We start from the raw sequence: 23,193 nt of genomic DNA on the forward strand, positions 1-23,193 counted from the left end.
TAATCATGTGGTACATCTTGGTAATGTTTCATTGTCTAATCATGACAAACATCTGGATAATGATACATAACTGTGGCATGGAATGCACTATCCAATCATAAGGTACATCTTGGTAAAGTTTCATTGTCTAATCATGACAAACATCTGGGTAATTTACATAACTGTGGTATACAATGCACTGTCTAATCATGAGGTACATCTTGGTAAAGTTTCATTGTCTAATCATGACAAACATCTGGGTAATGGTACATAACTGTGGTAAACAATGCACTGTCCAATCATAAATTACATCTTGGTAAAGTTTCATTGACTAATCATGACAAACATCTGGGTAACGTTGCATAACTGGTTTACAATGCACTGTCTAATCATGAGGTACATCTTGGTAAAGTTTCATTGTCTAATCATGACAAACATCTGGGTAATGTTACATAACTGTAGTATACAATGCACTGTCCAATCATGAGGTACATCTTAGTAAAGTTTCAGTGTCTAATCATGACAAACATCTGGGTAATGTTACATAATTGTGGTATGCATTGCACTGTCCAATCATGAGGTACATCTTGGTAACGTTTCATTGTCTAGGCATGACAAACATCTGGGTAATGTTACATAACTGTGGTATACAATGCACTGCACTGTCTAATCATCAGGTACATCTTGGTAAAGTTTCATTGTCTAATCATGACAAACATCTGGGTAAAGTTATATAACTGTGGTATACAATGCACTGTCCAATCATGAGGTACATTTTGGTAAAGTTTCATTGTCTAATCATGACAAACATCTGGGTAATGTTACATAATTGTGGTATGCATTGCACTGTCCAATCATGAGGTACATCTTAGTAAAGTTTCATTGTCTAATCATGACAACATCTGGGTAATGTTACATAACTGTGGTATACAATGCACTGTCCAGTCATAAGGTACATCTTGGTAAAGTTGCATTGTCTAATCATGACAACATCTGGGTAATGATACATAACTGTGGTATACAATGCACTATCCAATCATGAGGTACATCTTGGTAAAGTTTCACTGTCTAATCATGATATGCAATGCACTGTCTAATCATGTGGTACATCTTGGTAAAGTTTCATTGTCTAATCATGACAAACATCTGGGTAATGTTACATAACTGTGGTATACAATGCACTGTCCAATCATAAGTTACATCTTGGTAAAGTTTTATTGTCTAATCATGACAAACATCTGGGTAAGGTTACGTAACTGTGGTATATAATGCACTGTCAAGTCATAAATTACATCTTGGTAAAGTTTCATTGTCTAATCATGACAACATCTGGGTAACATTACATAACTGTGGTATGCAATGCACTGTCTAATCATGAGTTACATCTTGGCATTGTCTAATCATGACAAACATCTGGGTAATGTTTCATAACTGTGGTACATGGACTTATAGTATAATCATGACTGGCACACAACATATTGTCTCATTATGATGAACATTAGAGAAAAGTCTCATGACTGGTATAAGACACATGGCAGTATGTGAAGCACTATCATGATCTATGTCAAGGTAAAGATTTGCTGTCTAATCATGACATACATTCTAGGTAATATTTCATAAGAGTGGTACATGATTCATTGTTTAATCATGATCTACATCTGGGTCAGGTTTCACTGTCTAATAATGATGTATGTCTGGGTAAAATTTCACAGTCTAATCATGATATATGTCTGGGTAAAATTTCACTGTCTAATCATGATATATGTCTGGGTAAAATGTCACTGGCTAATCATGACGTATGTCTGGGTAAAATGTCACTGTCTAAACATGATATATGTCTGGGTAAAATGTCACTGGCTAATCATGATGTATGTCTGGGTCAAATTTCACTGTCTAAACATGATATATGTCTGGGTAAAATGTCACTGTCTGATCATGATATATGTCTGGGTAAAATATCACTGTTAATCATGATATATGTCTGGGTCAAATTTAACTGTCTAATCATGATGTATGTCTAGGTAAAATGTCACTGTCTAATCATGATATATGTCTGGGTAAAATGTCACTGTCTAATCATGATATATGTCTGGGTAAAATATCACTAATTATGATGTATGTCTGGGTAAAATGTCACTGTCTAATTATGATGTATGTCTGGGTAAAATATCACTGTCTAATCATGCTGTATGTCTGAGTAAAATGTCACTCTAATTATGATGTATGTCTGGGTAAAATGTTACTGTCTAATTATGATGTATGTCTGGGTAAAATGTCACTGTCTAATTATGATATATGTCTGGGTAAAATGTCACTGTCTAATTATTATGTATGTCTGGGTAAAATATCACTGTCTAAACATGCTGTATGTCTGGGTAAAATATCACTGTCTAATCATGCTGTATGTCTGGGTAAAATGTCACTGTCTAATCATGCTGTATGTCTGGGTAAAATTTCACTGTCTAATTATGATACACATCTGGGTGATGTTTCTATAGTGGTTCAAAGGTTACAGCTTGGAATAGGAAACAGATCAGAAAGTTACATTTTTCCTGGCTGTGAGCTAAAACTCGAAGAGGGTGGCATGGGTGGTAAAACTGACTATTGCAGTATTGTAAGAACCACACCATGTAAGTGATCTCCCAACATTACAGCATGCTGATTTTTACCAATTTTACTACAGTTTGATAGAAATTCTTTCCAAAGCTAAAGATACAGGAAATCTGTATAGACATTGTCATACAAGAACTCATTGAAGATTTCGATAATGTAAAACTATATACAAAGTTTTATCGAATAAAGTGAAAAATACACTCCATATGCAAGCTCAGTCAATAATATGCATGGCCGTCTAATATATGCAGAACAGATTTATTACAGAACCTAAGATCATGAGGTTGTAAGCTTATTTACCAAGTCTGTGCAAAATCAGATCAAAATGCATTCTCCAAAATGGTACAGGACCGCTCTGGTGGCCTAGTGGTTAAAGCGTCCGCCTCGGATGCAGGAGGTCGTGGGTTCGATCCCCGACCGAGTCATACCAGAGACTTACAAAAATGGTACTAACAGCTGCCTCACTTGGCGTTCAGCATTAAGAGGTTAGTGTTAGGACTGGTTGGCCTGGTGTCAGGACAATGTGACTGGGTGGGACATCATGCTACATGTCTGCGGCATCATGCCCCAGTGCAAGACATCACTATAAACTGCCACACTGCAGACATCGTAGCAATATGACTGAAAAATTGTTAAAGCTACATAAAAAATCAAAATCATATCACACCAAAAATGGTAATGAATTCAGCTATCAAATACAGTGTGGTATCATAAACATGCATACCTATAACAACGTGTCCATGATGAAACTTATCCAACATCTTCATGATATAGTCTATTTAACAAGTATGATTCAAAAACAGAATAATTACAATGCTGTCAAAATCAGCCAATCAGATGCAAGATCACTCGTTTAATATGTATGGATCTCACTAAAATTGAAGTCTTATGAGTTTCTGATGACATGAATCTCTTTACCAAATTCAGTTAAAATCCTATCCCAAAAAATCTCAACATGCATAGGTATCAAAAATAAAATCTTGTCATGCATAGGTCTTGATGATATTGACCCAGTTTTTACCAAGTTTGATCAAAATTGGGTCAGATGCCTTGAATGGCAAGATGCTCAGAAAATCAAATACAACATCACACTGTTAACATGTTCAAGTCTTGCTAATAATAAAACTCATCAGAGACCTTAATAATATAAGCTGTTTAACCAGGTTTATCAAAACTGGACAAGAAATAGTATCAAAAGTGGTGTGTGACTACATCATTGTCAAGCATAGATCTTACTCATTAAGAAACCTGGCTGAGATCTTGACGATATAAGCTTATATTCCAACATTTGATCAAATTCAGACCAGAATCATGGCCCCCATAGTAGTAGCAAGCTCAGCTAACCTTATGCAAGCACATATAATTACCAGAACTAACTCATTATCAAACTTGTCCTGGATCTTGAAGATATAAGCCTACATTCCAAGTCAGATAAAAATCGGTCAGAAAAAAAGGCCCCGAGAGTTGTAAAAAAATGTAAGCCAATCAGATGCAAGATAACATCATGAAAATGCACAACTCTTCCTTATTATCAAGCTGCTCTGAGACCTTGATGATATAAGCTTTTATTGTAAATCTAATCAAAATCAGATCAAATATGGCCTGCAGACTAAATTTATGCACATTTAAAAAAAAAGCAGTTATGGGTCAAATTAGCAATTAATAAGATGTTTGTGACTTATAAATTGAACAGACTGATATATCTACTTATTTTTCAATGTTTTCTTTATTTATGTGGCAAAAAACATTCCAATTACCTGTATCATGTCATATATAGACCAAACAAATGTTACATTCAGACTAAGATAAAAAGGATGTTATGCACTGGCACAAGATCTAAAATATCTCTATAAACTTGCAGAACAGCATGGATTGCTGACTAAAAATGTAAACTTTGAGAAATATTCATTCTGGATTAAAATGACAACTCTCTGAAAATGAAGATGGATGTTCAGCCTAACCAGGTATTCTAAGAGTTTGCTTCCATTAATAGAAGTGTGGCCTTAAAAGTTTCTGCCATTCAAAAACAACACCAAGCACCTTAATTCTCCACACATGATTTGTGTGCATCATGTTGCTTTGGACATGGTCAGAAATAGCCAAATAATAAAAAAGCCATTTCAAAAACCAAGGAAATTTGGTATAACTTATCATTAGAACCATAGACATGATGGCATAATCGTATCTGCCAAACTGGAGCAAAATCCAAATGAAAGTTATCTCTAACCAGACACAAGATTACCTCATTGACAATATGCATTAATATTGATCAGAATCAAAGTTATACAGTCTGGCCAGAAATTAAATTGCTACTGTGCTGAGAACCTCAGCCAATAAAATTAATATACAGGGATCTTGCTTAATCATACTCAACCAAGAACTTGATGATATAAGCCTATTTACCACATCTGATTACAGGTCAGCCAAAAATACAGTCTCTAAAGTATTTTTAAAAAATCATTTAATCAGAAGCAAGATCAGCTATAATTAGTATGCATAAGTCTTGCTCATAATAAAACTGGTCCAATATCTTCATGATACTAGCCTACACAGTCCAATATCTTCATGATACTAGCCTACACAGTCCAATTATCTTCATGATACTATAGCCTACTTACACAGTCCAATATCTTCATAATACATGTACTAGCCTACTTACACAATCCAATATCTTCAGGATACTAGCCTACTTACACAGCCCAATATCTTCAGGATACTAGCCTACTTACACAGTCCAATAACTTCATAATACATGTACTAGCCTACTTACACAGTCCAATATCTTCAGGATACTAGCCTACTTACACAGTCCAATATCTTTAGGATACTAGCTCACTTACAAAGTATGATCAAACTGACATGACATATAAAGTTTGTGATATATTTTACACCATATTGGCTGTTCTTACAATACTTTACAAGTAAAGTTATGTAGGCCAGATGAGCAATATTAAGCCCATTTGGGTCACTTATACTGAGATATCACTTTGACTGAAGTGCCTTGTTAATGAAGCTATATATGTTCTAAATTTGACCCAAATTAGCTTATTTTTCTGACCTTGTCCTATGTTAATGCAGGGGGGACGGGCCAGGAAAGTTCACAAGTTCAAACTTTCTTCCACTAAATGAAGTTAAATGACCTTTATGTATTGTGTTTTAAAGTCATAAATTACCTAAGCAAATACAAAAACCTTTTCTGCATCGCTTATTGGTATTAAAATTTTTGCAATTTGCATACACATGATGCCCATATTCAGGTTTATACTGTAAATATAAGACTACTTACTGTTACACTTTGCACAATTTTCTCATCAGGGAATTCATATTTATCCTGGAGTGCTACAACTTTTTCTATTAATTTCCTAGTATCTTCAAGTACATGTGACAAAGGGTCTGTTTCAATCACAGAATTGTTTGGAATAATGGCTTGAGCTTTGACCCCAACTTTTGAGTCAACGACACTTTCAGGAGATTTAGCAATTCCATTTAAGGAGGAGTCTGAAGAATTTGTCTCGATGTTTTTTGTAGCTGCAGGAACTCGTGTCTTGGATTTTCTCCTGGCATCTCGTGCTTTGCACTGCTCATCTGATAGAAGACCTGTATAACAATTTTAACAACAATAATTTGTGATTTTATGTAAAAGTTATATAATTGCTCTATTATAAACAACATACACTCTGTGTCTGTGTGTGTGTGTGTGTGTGTGTGTCTGTGTGTGTCTGCAGGAAAAATTCCATGTTCAATAAATAAATATTTATGTTGCCATATTGCAGTAGTTTTTCTAATATAAAGATTTTTCAGGGGAGTAACTGGAATAAAAAGAATATTTTTTTATTCATACACATCAAAACAGCTTGTCTGGATGAGTTCTAATTTTGCATGAGTGCCAAAGAAAAAATTAAGCGTCTTGTGGATGCTGAGCTCAAGGAACATTTAATACGATACCAAAAACTCACCAACATCATTAGGACCAATACAATTTTATAGACTTGGTGACACAAATATTATTAATTACAAAATGTTTTCATAATTTAAAAATCTGGATAATCAATAGTTAACTGTCAGTTCATATTGTAAAATATGTTTGAAAGTTAAAACTATGGTGGATTGATTCATCAATATACTGATATAATGATGTGTTTGCCATATTGCTACAAAACAATATTATCAAATACAACATTCAGTTTCAACATTCAGCAATCATGAATAGTTACTAGTTATATACCTTCTTATACTTTAATTTGAGAATTCATCGGTGAAAGCTGCTGCAGGTAATTATTTATGTCAGCAAATGGAAACGTTATTGATAACACTCACCCCTCTTCTACAAATTAACACAAGGTGACTGAATTGCACAGTTCAAAATCTACTTCCACATCACCTATTCCATGCTCCTATTTTATTATGTTGGCACATTCAGCATAAAGAAGACTTGCAAACTTGTACCTTACTTATCTTTTAATAACCACTTGTAAAGTTTATATGTTGCTTTGCATCTTGTCAACTATGACTGAATTTGGAGACTACACTTCCAGTGTGTCAAATACGCTACATTCAATTTTGAATGGTGGTTATTGTTTGTTCCAGTTTAGGAAACAATAATAAATAATCAGAAATTAATGTTGCTTATTGACACTGCAATGTATCAGAAGTGTAGGCATCATAACTGGATCAAAGTAGATACAAAGCAACATACATATTTGGTGCAAACATGGCTATTAAATGAACATTAAGTACTAATATAGACTGGAACAAAAGTTTGTACAGTCTCCTTTATGTTGATCTAAGTTGCCAGTGATTGAATGTGCTACCTAGATTAAACAAAGTAAGCACAGTATGAGTGAGAAGGCAGAACCAGAAGACTTAGTTCCCTTGTCTTAATTTGAAGGTGAGCGAGTGCTGTCAATAAATTTCATTTTCATTGACAGAAACAAGTGACTGTGGTCGCAGCAGTTGTTTTGCATCTGCAGTAAGTGTGCAAGATATGTTGAAATCAACTCACTCCTACACCCATACCTATTCTGGGAAAGATTTTCCTAGTACAAGGCAACTGTATTATTTCTTCTATGGTTAAGATAAAATTATACAAGACTAATATTTCATTTGCAGGAGCAGAGGGCATGGGATAATTTGGAGGAACAAAATTTCAGCTCTCAAATAACTTTAAAAACAAACATTCTTGCTCTGATTTAAATCAAAAATAAAAACCAAACATTATATCTATTATAAATAATCTTGAGTTATATCTATTATAAATAATCTTGAGTTAAAAGAAAAACAAAAGAATACCAACTCATGAGAAAACCCAGCAACCCTAAAAAAAAGTGGTCAGTCCCCAATGCCTTCCACATTTAAGCGATGACATAAAATTGGCAATTAGATGTCTCTGAAGAGTTCATGGAATCCAAAACAAAGGATGTGGTGACTAAGATGAAGCCTGCAACCAAAAAGATGGAGCAGCCTGGTATGGCCATCAAGTCTAAATTAGAAACACTAATAACAAGCAGATAGTCTGGATGTACTTTTGTTATCTTGTCGAGGATGGAAAGGAATATGAACAGAAGATAGTTCCTGGTCTTTATGTAACCAACATACTGGAAATACGACTAATATATCAAAACATGAAACTGCACTACCCATACCAGAGTCCTTCTAAGTCATTCAAGCTGGTATGTATATCAATAATGTATTATATTGTAGGCTGTGTACTGCAATATGTACCAATGTGCAGCACAGGTGTACTGTTTCACACCACATGATATCCTGCTTCCCAGGTCTCATAACTTCCCAAAAACGCTGACAAAAATCTTAAATTGCTAAGCTATACACAAGAATTATGCTACTTACATTCTTCTTTCATTCCTACTTCACGGCAACGTCGTAACCTACACGACTGGCATTTCCGTCGCATCCACATGTCCATTTCACAATTTCCACCATATTTACAATGATATGCTGCACTCCTTGTTATACTCCGACGAAAGAAGCCTACAAAATATAAAAGATTTGTCAGGAGATAAATAGAAACATACATGAACAAACTTTGTGAACGTCTTGGTTCAATTACTTAATTATCCATTTTGTTCCACAGCAAGGTTTAGTATAAAAATTTCAACAGAATGAATCTCTTTTACCCCTTTTTCATTAATTTGTAAGAGAAATCATTTATATTTATATCTTTCTCTAATTATTAGAAAGCTAACATTTACTAACAGATTTACAAACTTTGTGCAATGTAATTTCTATTTCCTGCTATCAATTTCATCTGGTTTTGCTTAAAAAAGGGGACATTTTATAGGTACCATGTATATTTTTCCCGATGTAGCAATGGCAAGGAAAGGGGTTCTATTATCTATGTAAACAGATAATGTTTCTTTGTGATTGTTTATCTTTTGCAGTAATCATGAAATCTATTTTAAAAAAATTTAGCCCCCAAATAAGGTTGAATTGCAGAATTTCTGTTTACTAGATGTCAAAGTTCTATTGTCAAATTTCATATCCATTATACTGCTCCTGTGACCTAGTCATTAGAGCGTCCGCCTCCGATGCAGGAGGTCATGGGTTTGATCCCTGGCCGAGTCATACCAAAGACTTATAAAAATGGTACTAGCAGCTGCCTCACTTGGCGCTCAGCATTAAGAGGTTAGTGTTAGGACTGGTCGGCCTGGTGTCAGGATAATGTGACTGGGTGGGACATCATGCTACATGTCTGCTGCATGATGCCCCAGTGCTAGACATCACTATAAACTGCCACACTGCGGACATCGTAGCGATATGACTGAAAACCGTTAAAGCTACATTACAAATCCAAATCACACACACACACATATCCATTATAAAAATGAAGCTGCTTCTAGGCTTGCCCACTTTTATTATACTTAAATCACATGCCACTGACCACAACTAAGGGATCAGATACTGAAATCTGATTTATATTTTCCTACCACCAATGCAAATACAAAGTTGTTTGAAAGATATCTGAAAACAATATAATTAACTTTTTTAAAAGGATTTTGTTTTAAAATTCGGACCTATGATCCTCTTAGGGATGCCAAAATAGGAAGCCAAGAATACACAATATGCTAATGCTGTATAAGATTTACAGAATTTACTGAATTTCCATCTGCCGATTTATGAGGAATTGTGGTAGCAGGCATATGGACTGACAGATGATGGCTATCACAATATCCCTGTAACTTTTTAAAAATAGGGATAATCAATTATTAGAATGAATTTTGGTATCATTCAATAACTTTATATGAATACTAAACATTTCTGCTAACCTTCCTCTTGATGCAAGACTGTGAGATACAATAAATTCTCATTATGGCATTCATTACAAAAAAACATCTGCTTTTGAAAAATAAAACTAATTAGAACAATGGCAAAGTTTGATCTCTATAAGTTCAGAACATTGTGTTCTCTACTCCTGTCAGCAATTTCCCCGTAACAAGATGCATGTTTTCTTTATAAGGTGTTCTTATATACACATATATTAAAAGCTGCCAATTTTATGAAGAGTGTGGGAAATGGGCTGTACTTACCCACATATACAGTAAGGTGATTTACTATGAACATGAAATGTATAATGTTGTTGAGCTGGGGATGCCCCCCGCCCCCAGTGGCCGAGTGGTCTATAACAACAACAACAACAGATGGGGATGGCTGTTGACTGAAATTCAACTATTCAGATCAAGCCCATCATTCTATCTGCATTACTAAACAATAATCTCTAAACAAATACGTTTTTAATAAGGCACAAATTCATTTCTGCTTCTGATGTCAAAATATTATAATTAAATTTAGAAGGATTATCTCTTAATATTTTCATTTCCATTATTCAAAGTCTGCAGTTTAAAAGTGTTGTTTTAGATAAAAGGAGTCATTCATGGTAGTTATGGAAAAGATTTTTAGTTGCTTTCCAGTGTTGTTATAGTATGACTATGTCAGACAGTGCAGTCCCAACTGCAGATAAAGTAGATCCAGATCTACAACTAGATAAATTACTAATGATCTGAGTCTATGTACTTCACAGGAAATATATTATTTCATGTTACATTAGGATGGGATTAAGCCATGTACACCCTGCTAATCCATGCATGTCATCACAGATTTAGGTCAACTTAGACCCTGATAAGCTCAAGTATGTCAAGTATGTCACTACATATCAGTGTCTATGGAGACCCTGATAAGCAGACACAAGTGATGGCAGATCAGGGTCAATACAGATAAAAGAGCAGGGTTCATGTAGACCTTGATAATCTCATACAACTCCATGAAGACCCTGATAACCTGACATGTAATGGCAAATCATGTCATACTTAGTGTGCTGTGAGCCTGATTGGTCATATTCCTGTTGTTTGCACTTTTTTGTTATCCCTCCCCAAACTCTTTACTACCAGAAAAAGATGTTCCAGATGTACAATATGCACAATGCTCATCCAATGTTACTGGCAAAAGGCTGTTCTGTGGCTGGCAATGTAGATGGTTACTGTTCATTAGGTTGACAATCCTAGTTCAACTGTAATAAATCATCAACAATTTTTCTAATTTAGGTAACTAAGTAAAAGCTGGCAGTAAACAGCACATCTAGGAAATGCTGATGAGGGAATATTGATTTTTGTCTCTACTATGTGTCAATGATCAGCATTACATTAACCCATTTACAGTAAAACAAACATTATTTCTCCCTTGACAAGACAAAGGAGCTAGCCTAATAAATGTGTCAAAAAGAAGTGTATGAGCTATTACCAAATATATCCTGAATAAATATTAGCAAAGACTGAAAAAATGAAGGGGTTGATTTAACATCATACAAATATGGTACATTAGGAGGTCACCTCTATTCAAAATACACCTAATCATTTTCATTATCAATTGAATCTCTGATTTTAAGTACACCTGTCTAGAAAAGTAAAACTATATGGATTCTTTACTTTCTTTCATTGATAAGTTTTACAGTTGATTAGTTGATCTTTTTCTGAACACAAGTAAAATCAGACCACTCACTATCAATATGCACAATGCTCATAACATTTACTTTGCGAAAATAACAATATGCAATTATGTCCACTTTGATAATAACTGTGCAGTTTAAAATTTTACATAAAGGTTTGGACAATAAAGCCAACCAATGATCAAAGTACTGTAATGCTGTAAAATATGCGACCTTGGCCCCAATGTCAAAGCACTGAATTATCCAGAGTAAAGAAATCCATGAAGAGGTTTAGGAAATGTAAGCAAACAAAAAAACTTTAACCCAAACCTTAATATAAATTCTCTAAGACTGTGACCTTGACCTCAGAGTCAAAGCGGCAAGCAAACATGATTTAGCATGAATTGCATTATTATGATTCTTCCCCAAAATAAATAAAATCCACCAAAGGACTTCAGGGATACTTAAGCAAATAAAAAAACTTTAACCAAAACATTAACACAAATATTATTTTACTGTGTCCTTAACATCAAGGTCAAAAGGTTAGCCAGATGTGCCACAGAATGAATTGTCTTAGATTCAAATTGACTCATCCTAACTATGAAGAAACTCCACTGAATGGGTTTTAGGAAATATAAGCAAATAAAAAAAATCTTTAACCAAAACCTTAACACACATTTTCTATAACTTGTGACCTTGACCTTGAGGTAAATGTAGCAAGTACACCTGCTTATAGGGTCTGATGTAGCACTGAAATTTTTTTACTGGAAAAAGCAAATCTGTGTGTACATGGCAATTAATATACCAAACAGCATCTAATGACATGTTCACAATTTGATGACAACATGAGTATAGTGCCAAAGGTCACCCTCCTGCCTGTTCCCTTCTGGGCAAAACAAATCATTATGAAGTACAAAGACTGAGACTCAGAAAAATGTTGCAAATGATAACCATGACATGTTTATACAATACTGTCAATACAATATCATTATCATTACAGTATCTGAAAACACGTACAAATGACAACTCAGCCTCATTTACAAATCATTTTGTGTGTATGCATGTTCCGCAAAGGGAAAATTTTCACATTCAAGAAAGCTGGACATCAAGAAACAAGATGCCTGATTGCTTATTTGAATGATGTCTGCCTAACTGCTGAATGCAAGAGCAACTGTTTACAAAATAGGGGTCATCTGGATGCTATAAATTTCTAACAAAGCTGTTGATTTCATATCTTATAAAAAATATTTGTCTTTTGTTTGTATCTTCATTCAAATTTTATGGCACATAAGCATCATTTCTTCAATACTGAAGGGCCTTCATGCCATCATACTTTCACTCAAAAGCTGATCAAATTCTGTTTAATTTTTTCTTTTTAAAAAATAACGTTTAAATTTTTATTTTTGATATCGGTGGCCATATTATCATGATTTCCTGAGATTGAAAGTCTTCAAGTAAAACTCTGTTGAGTCACATTTAGTAAGATTCTGTTGTCAGTTTTTAAAACACTTACTGAGATTTTCCTATTTTTAATAACGGCAACCATATTTATTGGCAGATCAACACTACTGGTATAAAACTTTAACCCTTCATGCTAGAATTCTTTCAGATTTGGTTAAATTCTGTCAAGCAGTACTGCAAAGATGTCATGTAAATGTTTCCAATTTTTAGTAACTGTGGCAATATCTGATTGCAAATCAAAAGCATTCATATAAATCTAAAACTCTTTCATGCCAGGATACTTTCTGTCAAATCCTGCTGTTTTTAAGATGTAATTGTTTGCAGTTTTTCATGGGGTTTTTTCCCTCTAGTTTTAGTAATAGTAGCCATATTATATGATAGCAAATTAGAAAAACCTAGATATAAATATGCCCCTGTAAAAAACATGTACAAAAATGGTCATGTGGTATTATTGTGAACAGATACATGCCAGACAAATAACCTCATGACCAGGTGAGCTTAAAAAAAAAAGAATAAAAATGTCAAGGTGCATGACTGGCCACAACTTGCCTAAAAACATATCAACTTACTTGGATTATGTGCTTGCTTAAGAAGTACCATATTCATAATGTGCAAAGGATACAGTGATGTATATGGTTTAATATTGGGCTGTTTTTATTGTGGTTATAACATTATAGATTATCCTTAAATACGATTGTTCAAAAATTTCTCGAAAGGACAAAACAGGGAGATGATTCAAGTTGCCAATTTTTACTAAAGCAGGACCAAACCATATTTTTATTTGACTTTGGATACAAATGTAACTTCCAAAACAATAATCTGAGAGTTACTAACAGCTAATTGAAACTAGCAGCTCAATTTATGGTGAAAGCTGTCGAAACAGGATAATCATAGGACCATAAAATATGCCCCTTTTTGGGTAGGTGTTATTTATAAAGGTAACCAATAAATAAAAGAAGAAAAAATCATCCTTTAAGAAGAGGTGTCTTTTATTCTGAGGGTTTACTGGTTTTTGTGTCTACTTTATACTGGAAAACATATCTCATTCCCACATTTGTACTCACAAATTACTCTTTAGCTACACTGGAGTATATTTTTTGCATTTTTTGTATACACAAAATGTATCTTGATGCAGGGTAATTTCCTCAAGTGTCATAATGTGGTTTTGCATACGAGTAACTACACCAGTCTGACATTCTGCCATGTGAATAGAAGTAATTGTAGTAATGTATCATGGCACTGTTTTGATGGGAGTTCCCAGTCAATCCTGGAAAGCGTAATGGTCCTAAAAGATACAAATACATCAAAACAAATGTTCAATTACTTGTATCATATAAGAGCTAATAAATTTATACTCTAAACTGTAAAGTTTTGCAATTTTGATCCCAATACAGAATACATTTATTTCATATGTCATCTGTAATGTTGACACCAAGCATCCTACATCATTATACACAGGATGTTATTCATTGTGTAATCTAAGAAAAAATCTACGGCAAAACCAAATTATGTCTTTTGGTCCTGGAGAAAAAATTCATCTGATTGTTGTGTGCATTGTTCCACCAATTCCTTAAAAAGAGGGAGTAACTCGCCTCTTGGGGCACAAGGTGAGCAGTGCACCACCTTTCTCTCAGGAGGGAACAACATGCTGCCCTGAATGTAACAGAAGGACCTGCCCATAGTCTGTTATGCTTGACCAAGCCTCCAAAAAGCGGCACAGACAAACTCCTATATACGAATATAAAAAATGCATGGCGATAGAGGGTGCAAGTCCTTAGGGCCATCCCCCCTCTCCTTCCTTGGGAAAGGAAGACAGGTTGGACAACTTCTTCCTAGAGGCTCTTTTGCCCCATCTGCATCAAGGACCTGACTGATGTGATGGAGGTTTCCTCTTGTCTGAGGTTGTGCATTGGACTGAGGCTGCAATAGTTTGAAGAACTGAGTGGGTGGCTCCTGGGGGCAATTCACATTAGCATGTTTTCTGTCTGATTTTGATGGGGCAGGAGTGGTTGTGTATGATCTGTGTTGATGATCATTCAAATCTTGTGAAGCCATGGTTGGGATGAGTCCTCTGAAGAGACTCTCAGTTTCCAATATTGCAGCCCTTTGAAGGTCTTTACCATGGTTAAGTAAGATTGTCAAGGAGTCCAGGGAAGAATCATGGCAGATGCATAAAAGTTCTGCTGATAAGACAATTGTTATAGAAAAGGAATGCTGAGATGTCTTGGCCACAGCTTCCAGCATGCATTGTAACACAGCAGGATTCAGAGCTGCCTCTGAATCAGCATATTAAACAAAGTAGCCAAAGAGAGGTCAGAATGACAAGATATCATGACCTGAGGACAGACCTTATGCTCAATGGCTTAAATTGTTTTAATTGGAAGACATGCAAAGGCTCCAGTTGTGATACCTATCTGGGATGCACCTGTATCCAAATGCGGAGGTTTAATGCACCACTTAGGGGAATATAACTGATAACTAGAGGCAGAAGCCATAGTTCTAATGCCACCTCTTCCCCAGGTGGCATCCACCAGGAAAGAAAAACAGTCTTGGATGCCATGCATACACTCATCAAATCTGTATGCGTACTTAGTGCACCCCTGTGTATGCATGAAATAAATTAGGATATGTTTTACCTGTCCTTTTTCCTTGTTGCTACCTAGTTCATAACACAAGGACTTACCCATACCTTAGTTATATATTTAAAAGAAGGATGTGTACCCCATACATGTGATCGAACCAGGATCTCAAACCAGAAGCTTTAAAAATTTTGATCAGTAGATTGGCTTCTAAACTATATTTTTTATTGGCATAACATTTACATTCTTCACAGGGATTGAAAACAAAATAGGTGCATTTTGCCTTAATATATATTCTCTTCATAGTATCATAAAACAGCAAGTTTCGAATATAAACTGGATTTAGTTTCTATGTTAAAATAATTAGTATGAGTTATTATATTGTCAATTAATGAAAAACTAAGAGTTCTTTATGACATAGTTCACTGCAAAGATTTATTAGCATCCAACTGCATTTTTAGCTTCCTTCACAAGAACTCTGTCTGGTGACATTCAATGCGATTATTAAGCTTAACAGCTCTCAATAGTTCTCTGGTCCAGATTTCCCTCTGAATCACTCTGTATTCCGTGAAGAATGGATAAGTCTGTACCAGCATTAGACTGTAACAATGACAGGACAGCTTTCAGCTTCAGTTTCCTCTTGCTGGGCTTGTAAGGTTCATGATGGCTCTTCAACAGTCCTCCAAGTTATGTTCACTCCTTGGAGGAAGTTCCTGGCTTGGACTTAAAGATGTATTCCTGAGTCTCATCCTCAAGGACTTCTTTCTCTTCATGACTCAAATCCAAAATTCTGTTGGCAGGTTTCACTAATGTAAGTTAAATAAAATAAAGATTGATCTAGACTATATATAAACAACGAAAAATACAAGATGTATTTATGGTTTTATGAATAATTTATCCTAACTTTAAAATTAACCATCTTGTAATACACTGTTAAATGATATATTTTATCAAAGGGGTTCAACTAAATTTATGTGCTAGAAATGCAAATGATGCATACCTTTTAAACACATAATGCAAACACGGAACCTTTTGCTACTTGTCTGCACATGATTAAAACTCTGATATCCATGCACTGTTGAACTTCTAATATTTCTTTGTCATTGGTTTCTTAACACAAAGAAGCACACATTTTGGCATTTTGCCATGAATTCAACAAAAATGCAAGAGCTTCCCTTAAATATTGCTCTTAAAACATATTAAACATTGTAATAACAATTAAACTTGACAAAAAAATCTTTATAATTACTCAAGTGTATCAGCAGAAATAATTTATTATTGTTGGTCTTTCCATCTTATCTTCATTCTGGCATTGGTTGGCTGATTTTGATCAAAGGCTCAAAAGACAACATGATCACCTTTTAGGCTTCATTACTTTATTACTTATAATACATCAAAAGACATCCCATGTTTGGCCTTAAACTCCCCATATTCCAGTAAAATGATCATCAATTAACAGCTTGTTGAGTACATTATGTCAATGGTTCTTGAACAATGGCTCTGCTACACATTAATGTTGCACTGGTTGAATATCTCCAGTCCCCAGGTAGACTAATTTTGTCTGGTTTCTCTAACATGTTTACAGAACAAGTAAAAATGCTGCATTTCGATTTTTCTCATTAAATTTTGTAAACTAAGTTCTTGTCATTTTCAAAAGGGGTAGATTTCAGCTATAAAATGTTACATGTGGCAGATCACCTTACAAACAGTATTTATGGCCTATAACTGGTAGAATCACATGTATGCTGCACCCAAACCTCTAAATGGTGGGATACAAGAGGTAACTCTTTAAGTTCCTTAAAGAACTGAATTCCAAATGGGAGAAAATGTTACCAGCACAGAATTTAAATTATGGAATGGATAGTGTAATATTGAAATTTGAATAAACTGTAAATGAGTCCACAAATGCAGTAAACATTTGCTACAAGCAAATTTGCTCTGGTGATAATCTAGGCATAACGTCCAAACAGCATGGCATCTGTGATAAAGGTGACCTTTTTAGACATGTCCCAGACCAGGTGCATGAGTGGATTCCATCATACTGACAAAACTCCACTCTGGGGGAGGATGTATTCATATTGAACAGATGCTGGGGATTTTCTTTTTGCACAAAAAATTATAAGCTGCACAATAGCGATGGATAAGGTACTGCAACAATTAAACTAATGTCAATGTGAATGTCATTAGCCATTTGAAATACGATGATTTTGCCTTAATAGTTGCCAACTGATTAGTGACACTGGTACCTTTGAAAGCATACCTGATATTTCAGGAAAACACTGGATTAGTTCATAAAGAGTGGGATAAAGAACGTATATGAAACACTGTTGTTGTTGTCATTGTTGTTATGGGCTTAATGCCATTTTTCAACACATGATAGGTTCTACATGATGGCCAGTATATTTCATGGAGGAAGAAGCGATCAGAATCCCAGAAAGAACCACTGACCAATGTTAGCTACCAGCAAGCTTCTCATATCTCAACCACGGCCAAGCTAAAACTCGAACCCATATGGATAGGGGTAAAATGTCACTGATCTGTAATGTCAAGTACTTTTAGGTCACTCAGTCACTCATGGCATCATGAAACACTACATTAGTTCATATGATTTAATAGTTTAAATAAACAATGTATTAGGGAAATACTGCATGAGTTCTATGGGTGTGTGTGATTTGGATTTTTAATGCAGCTTTAACAATTCTTCAGTCCTATCATTATGATGTCTGCAGTGTGGCAGTTTATAGTCATGTCCAGCACTGGGGCATTATGCTGCAGACATATAGCATGATGTTCCACCCAGTCATATTATCCTAACACCAGGCCGACTAGTCCTGACAAAAACCTCTTCAGTGGCATCACTAGGGGGGTGCAGACTGCACCAGGTGACACTATCAGAGGGGGTGACACCAAAATGACTGTCTATAAAAGTTTTGAATTTCTGTGCAGGAAGGAGGTCCATGGGGGTGACACCATGAGTTATTGCACATGACTTTCTATAACATTCTTGAATTTTTGTGCAGTCCAAACGGTGACACCAATGAGTTACTGCACTGGGCGATACCAACCCTAATGACTCCACTTAACCTCTTAATGCTGAGCACCTAGTGAGGCAGCTGTTAGTACCATTTTATAAGTCTTTGGTATGACTCGGCCTTGGATCAAACCCATGACCTCCTGCATCCGAGGTGGACGCTCTAACCAATAGGCCACCAGAGCAGTTTGTTAGTTCATATGAACTAATAGTCTAGATACAAAGTGTGTAAGGAACCACTCAGCTGGCCTATGTGGTAGAGCATCTATCTTGCAAGCTGGTTCAAACCTCAGCTGAGTCATCAAAAGTCTTGTAAAACTGGTACAAGCATCTGCCTTGCTTGGTGCTCAGCATTTAATATCACAACAGCTTGAAGGTATATATCACCTATGTGGTATGACACATTAATGTGCACCAAACGTACTTACCATGCTCATGTACAGCATTCACAAAACCTTCTGAGTGCAAAAATATGTTTAAAATCAAGATGTATCAAATGTTAGATCAATAAAAACAATGAAAACTTGATGACTTAGTAATTAAAGTGTGATCTGTACTTGTGGCTAGTAGATGTGACCTTCCAAAACTAATTAGAATCACCAAACAAATTTTATTTCCCCTGTAAGTACCTTGGGATCACATGAAATGGAAAGAGCTATGTGATGTGTCAGTGAGTTGGTCAAGTGCCATCGAGTCAGTACTGCAATTTAATCCTATGGTTACTCAGTTATATTATGAATATTTTTACAAAATCCAAAGATGAAGATAGAATATGCAAATAACTGCACAGAATTGCAGGGTGGTATGTCAATATTAGGAATGTCACAATTATCGAAAGAAGTCAGGTCTGTCCAGGTTAATGTGTGGTATTACAATATTACCAAGGTCTGTAACACCAGTTCAAGTTAAAATAGGGTCAATGGATACAGCAGGTACTAATTTGTTAGAACCAGTGGCCAGTCTTCAAGCAAAACTCTATCTTTTGGGGATGATATGCATGGCTGAAGTGAAACCTAACATTACTATATATCCAATACTCAAATCCAACAAACTCAGAGATCAAACTGAAGCATAATCAGCCATAAGAGAGGCTGTGCTTTGTGACCTCTCTAACAAATTCTGCACTAGCAGACCTAGAATAGTTATTCTATACAATTCTACAGGAAGAGGATCCTGGCAGTGTCATCAAGTGGGCTAATCAGTGCTCTGTTGCTATAAAAAAAAAAATGACACTCAACATCAGGCATCACAGTAAGCTTAGAGTCCATGACACTGACCTGAAATAGCTAAGAACCTAGGATTTAATCTATCCAATTCTGGCTTAGCTAAGTTAAATAACAAAATTAACAAGTATTTTTTATTTAAGAATAGAGGAGTTTGTGCCCAAGACGTATCTAAACTGGGGAGTTCCATATACTTAAAACTCTGAAGGAAACAAGAAAATGCAAGGGCAAACTACAGAATCCGTAAATTACGGAAATATCACATAATTACATGCATGGGATGAGACACAAACAAATAAAAATAAAAAGGAGGCCAACACAATTGTCTATTTGGCTTTCAAAGTCTTTGTTCCTTGTATTTGTGAGACCATGAGGGCAAGAGCCAATTCTTGTCAAAATTGTGAAAATATGTATACAACTATTAGAACCATTTGGGGTTTTTTTTAAGTTTTTTTTTTAATTACAAGATTGGTTAGGGTCGTACTGTTCGGTTTTCACTCTAATAGAATACTTCATGTTTAGGCCTTTGAACATGCAGTGCTTGACACTAGTTAAATTAGCTGAATTTGCAATAATTTTTGTCCCAGGGAATGGAAACTGAATAAAGCAGTATCAAACTGAGGAATTAAGTACTAATTAATGTGTTAAACACATTCTGTCATTTTATGATGGACAAAATTAAAGATGGACACAATTAACATTATTGCTGTATTGATGTAAACTGAGTAGTCCTTCATCTTGTCATTATTTTCCTGTTGTTTAGAAACTGAGATTATATATAGTTTGATTACAAATGGAAACTGTATAATGGAGTAAGCAAAATGCAGTAGTTTTAATATGTGTGTGTGTGATTAGGATTTTTAACGTAGCTTTAGCAATTTTTCAGTCATATCGCTACGACGTCTGCAGTGTGGCAGTTTATAGTGATGTCCAGCACTGGGGCATCATATCGCAGACATGTAGCATGATGTCCCACCCAGTCACATTATCCTGACACCAGGCCGACCAGTCCTAACACTAACCTCTTAATGCTGAGCACCAGACGAGGCAGCTGTAAGTACCATTTTTGTAAGTCTTTGGTATGACTCAGCCGGGGATCGAACCCACAACCTCCCGCTTCCTAGATGGATGCTCTAACCACTAGGCCACCGGAGACACTAGTTAAACTATAATGTATGTACATAGTACTTACAAGGAACAAGGCTCATATTTTGGTTTGAAAAAAGGTTGATCATACATTTAATAACTTCTGATACATATAATATTACTCTAGGAAATAGGTCTGTAGTGTAGCTTAGTCAATAATGATTGATTTTGCAAAGAAAAATACAAATTATGGTGGGGGAAATATGACCAATGGCATTTTAGTGTGGGAAAAAGTTACATGTATAAGGCTGAATGGATGGGAAGTAACATAGTGTGCAATTAACACCATGAGGTTTCTGTTTAACAAGAAGTTGGGGGTGGGGTGAGAATATGAAAACATAAGTATCACTGCAAGTTTGTTGGATAAATGAAGGCTATGAGAAATCTTTATAACTGGGTCATATCCTTCTGGGTCAGCATCATGACATATATATGGGTAACTGGGTCATATCCCTCTAGGTCAGCATCATGACAAATCTTGGTAACTGGGTCAACATCATAATAAAGACTTTATTTATTTATTTATTTGGAGAAGGTAACTCAATTAGTTACAGAACTCATGACAAATCGTGGTAACTGGATCATATCCCTCTAGGTCAGCATCATGACAAATCTTGGTAACTGGGTCAAATCATTCTAGGTCAGCATCACAACAAATTTTGGCAACAGGGCCATCTCCTTCTAGGTCAGCATCAAGACAAATCTTGGTAACTGGATCATATCCCTCTAGGTCAGCATCATGACAAATCTTGGTAACTGGGTCATATACTTCTGGATCAGCATCATGACAAATCTTGGTAACTGGGTCATATCCTTCTGGGTCAGCATCATGACAAATCTTGGTAACTGGGTCATATCCTTCTGGGTCAGCATCATGACAAATCTTGGTAACTGGGTCATATCCTTCTGGGTAAGCGTCATGACAAATTTTGATAACTGGGTCATATCCTTCTGGGTCAGCATCATGACAAATCTTGGTAACTGGGTCATAACTTTCTGGGTCAGCATCATGACAAATCTTGGTAACTGGGTCATATCCTTGCAGGTCAGCATCATGACAAATCTTGTTAACTGGGTTATATACTTGCAGGTCAGCATCATGACAAATCTTGGTAACTGGGTCATATCCCTCTGGGTCAGCATCACAACAAATCTTGGTAACTGGATCATATCCTTCTAAGTAAGCATCATGACAAATCTTGGTAACTGGGTCATATCCTTCTAGGTAAGCATCATGACAAATCTTGGTAACTGGGTCATATCCTTCCAGGTAAGCATCATGACAAATCCTGGTAACTGGATCATATCCTTCTAGGTAAGCATCATGACAAATCTTGGTAACTGGGTCATATCCTTCTAGGTAAGCATCATGTCAAATCTTGGTAACTGGGTCATATCCTTCTAGGTAAGCATCATCACAAATTTTGGTAACTGGGTCATATACTTGCAGATCAGCATCATGACAAATCTTGGTAACTGGGTCATATCCTTCTATGTAAGCATCATGACAAATCTTGGTAACTGGGTCATATCCTTCTGGGTCAGCATCATGACAAATCTTGTTAACTGGGTCATATACTTGCAGGTCAGCATCATGACAAATCTTGGTAACTTGGTCATATCCTTCTGGGTAAGCATCATGACAAATCTTGGTAACTGGGTCATATCCTTCTTGGTAAGCATCATGACAAATCTTGCTGACTGGGTCATATCCTTCTGGGTCAGCATCATGACAAATCTTGGTAACTGGGTCATATCCTTCTGGATCAGTATCATGAAAAATCTTGGTAACTGGATCATATCCTTCTGGGTCAGCATCATGACAAATCTTGGTAACTGGATCATATCCCTCTAGGTCAGCATCATGACAAGTCTTGGTAACTGGATCATATCCTTCTGGATCAGCATCATGCAAAATCTTGGTAACCGAGTCATATCCTTCTGGGTCAGCATCACGACAAATCCTCATAACTGGGTCATATCGCTCCAGGTCAGCATCATGACAAATCTTGGTTAACTGTCATATCCTTTAAGGTCAGCATCATGACAAATCTTGGTAACTGGATCATATCCCTCTAGGTCAGCATCATGACAAATCTTGGTAACTGGGTCATATCCTTCTGGGTCAGCATCATGACAAATCTTGGTAACTGGGTCATATCCTTCTGGGTAAGCGTCATGACAAATTTTGATAACTGGGTCATATCCTTCTGGGTCAGCATCATG

At 35.8% G+C, this 23,193-nt stretch overlaps 1 protein-coding gene across 1 annotated transcript in view; it reads right to left on the reverse strand.

Annotated features, from left to right (window-relative positions):
- LOC149779429 (ecdysone receptor-like) overlaps positions 1-23,193 on the reverse strand; it is a 110,967-nt gene that overhangs the window by 43,392 nt on the left and 44,382 nt on the right. The window contains exons 3-4 of the mRNA XM_089940090.1: positions 8,440-8,580; positions 5,879-6,189 (exon numbers count right to left, since the gene is read on the reverse strand). Coding sequence (XP_089796216.1) covers positions 5,879-6,189; positions 8,440-8,580 — 452 coding nt within the window. The remainder of the gene's footprint in view (positions 1-5,878; positions 6,190-8,439; positions 8,581-23,193) is intronic.

Source organism: Sinohyriopsis cumingii, chromosome 17, assembly GCF_028554795.1.
Source record: "Sinohyriopsis cumingii isolate HCF-2022 chromosome 17, ASM2855479v2, whole genome shotgun sequence".
Lineage (NCBI taxonomy): Eukaryota > Metazoa > Mollusca > Bivalvia > Unionida > Unionidae > Sinohyriopsis > Sinohyriopsis cumingii.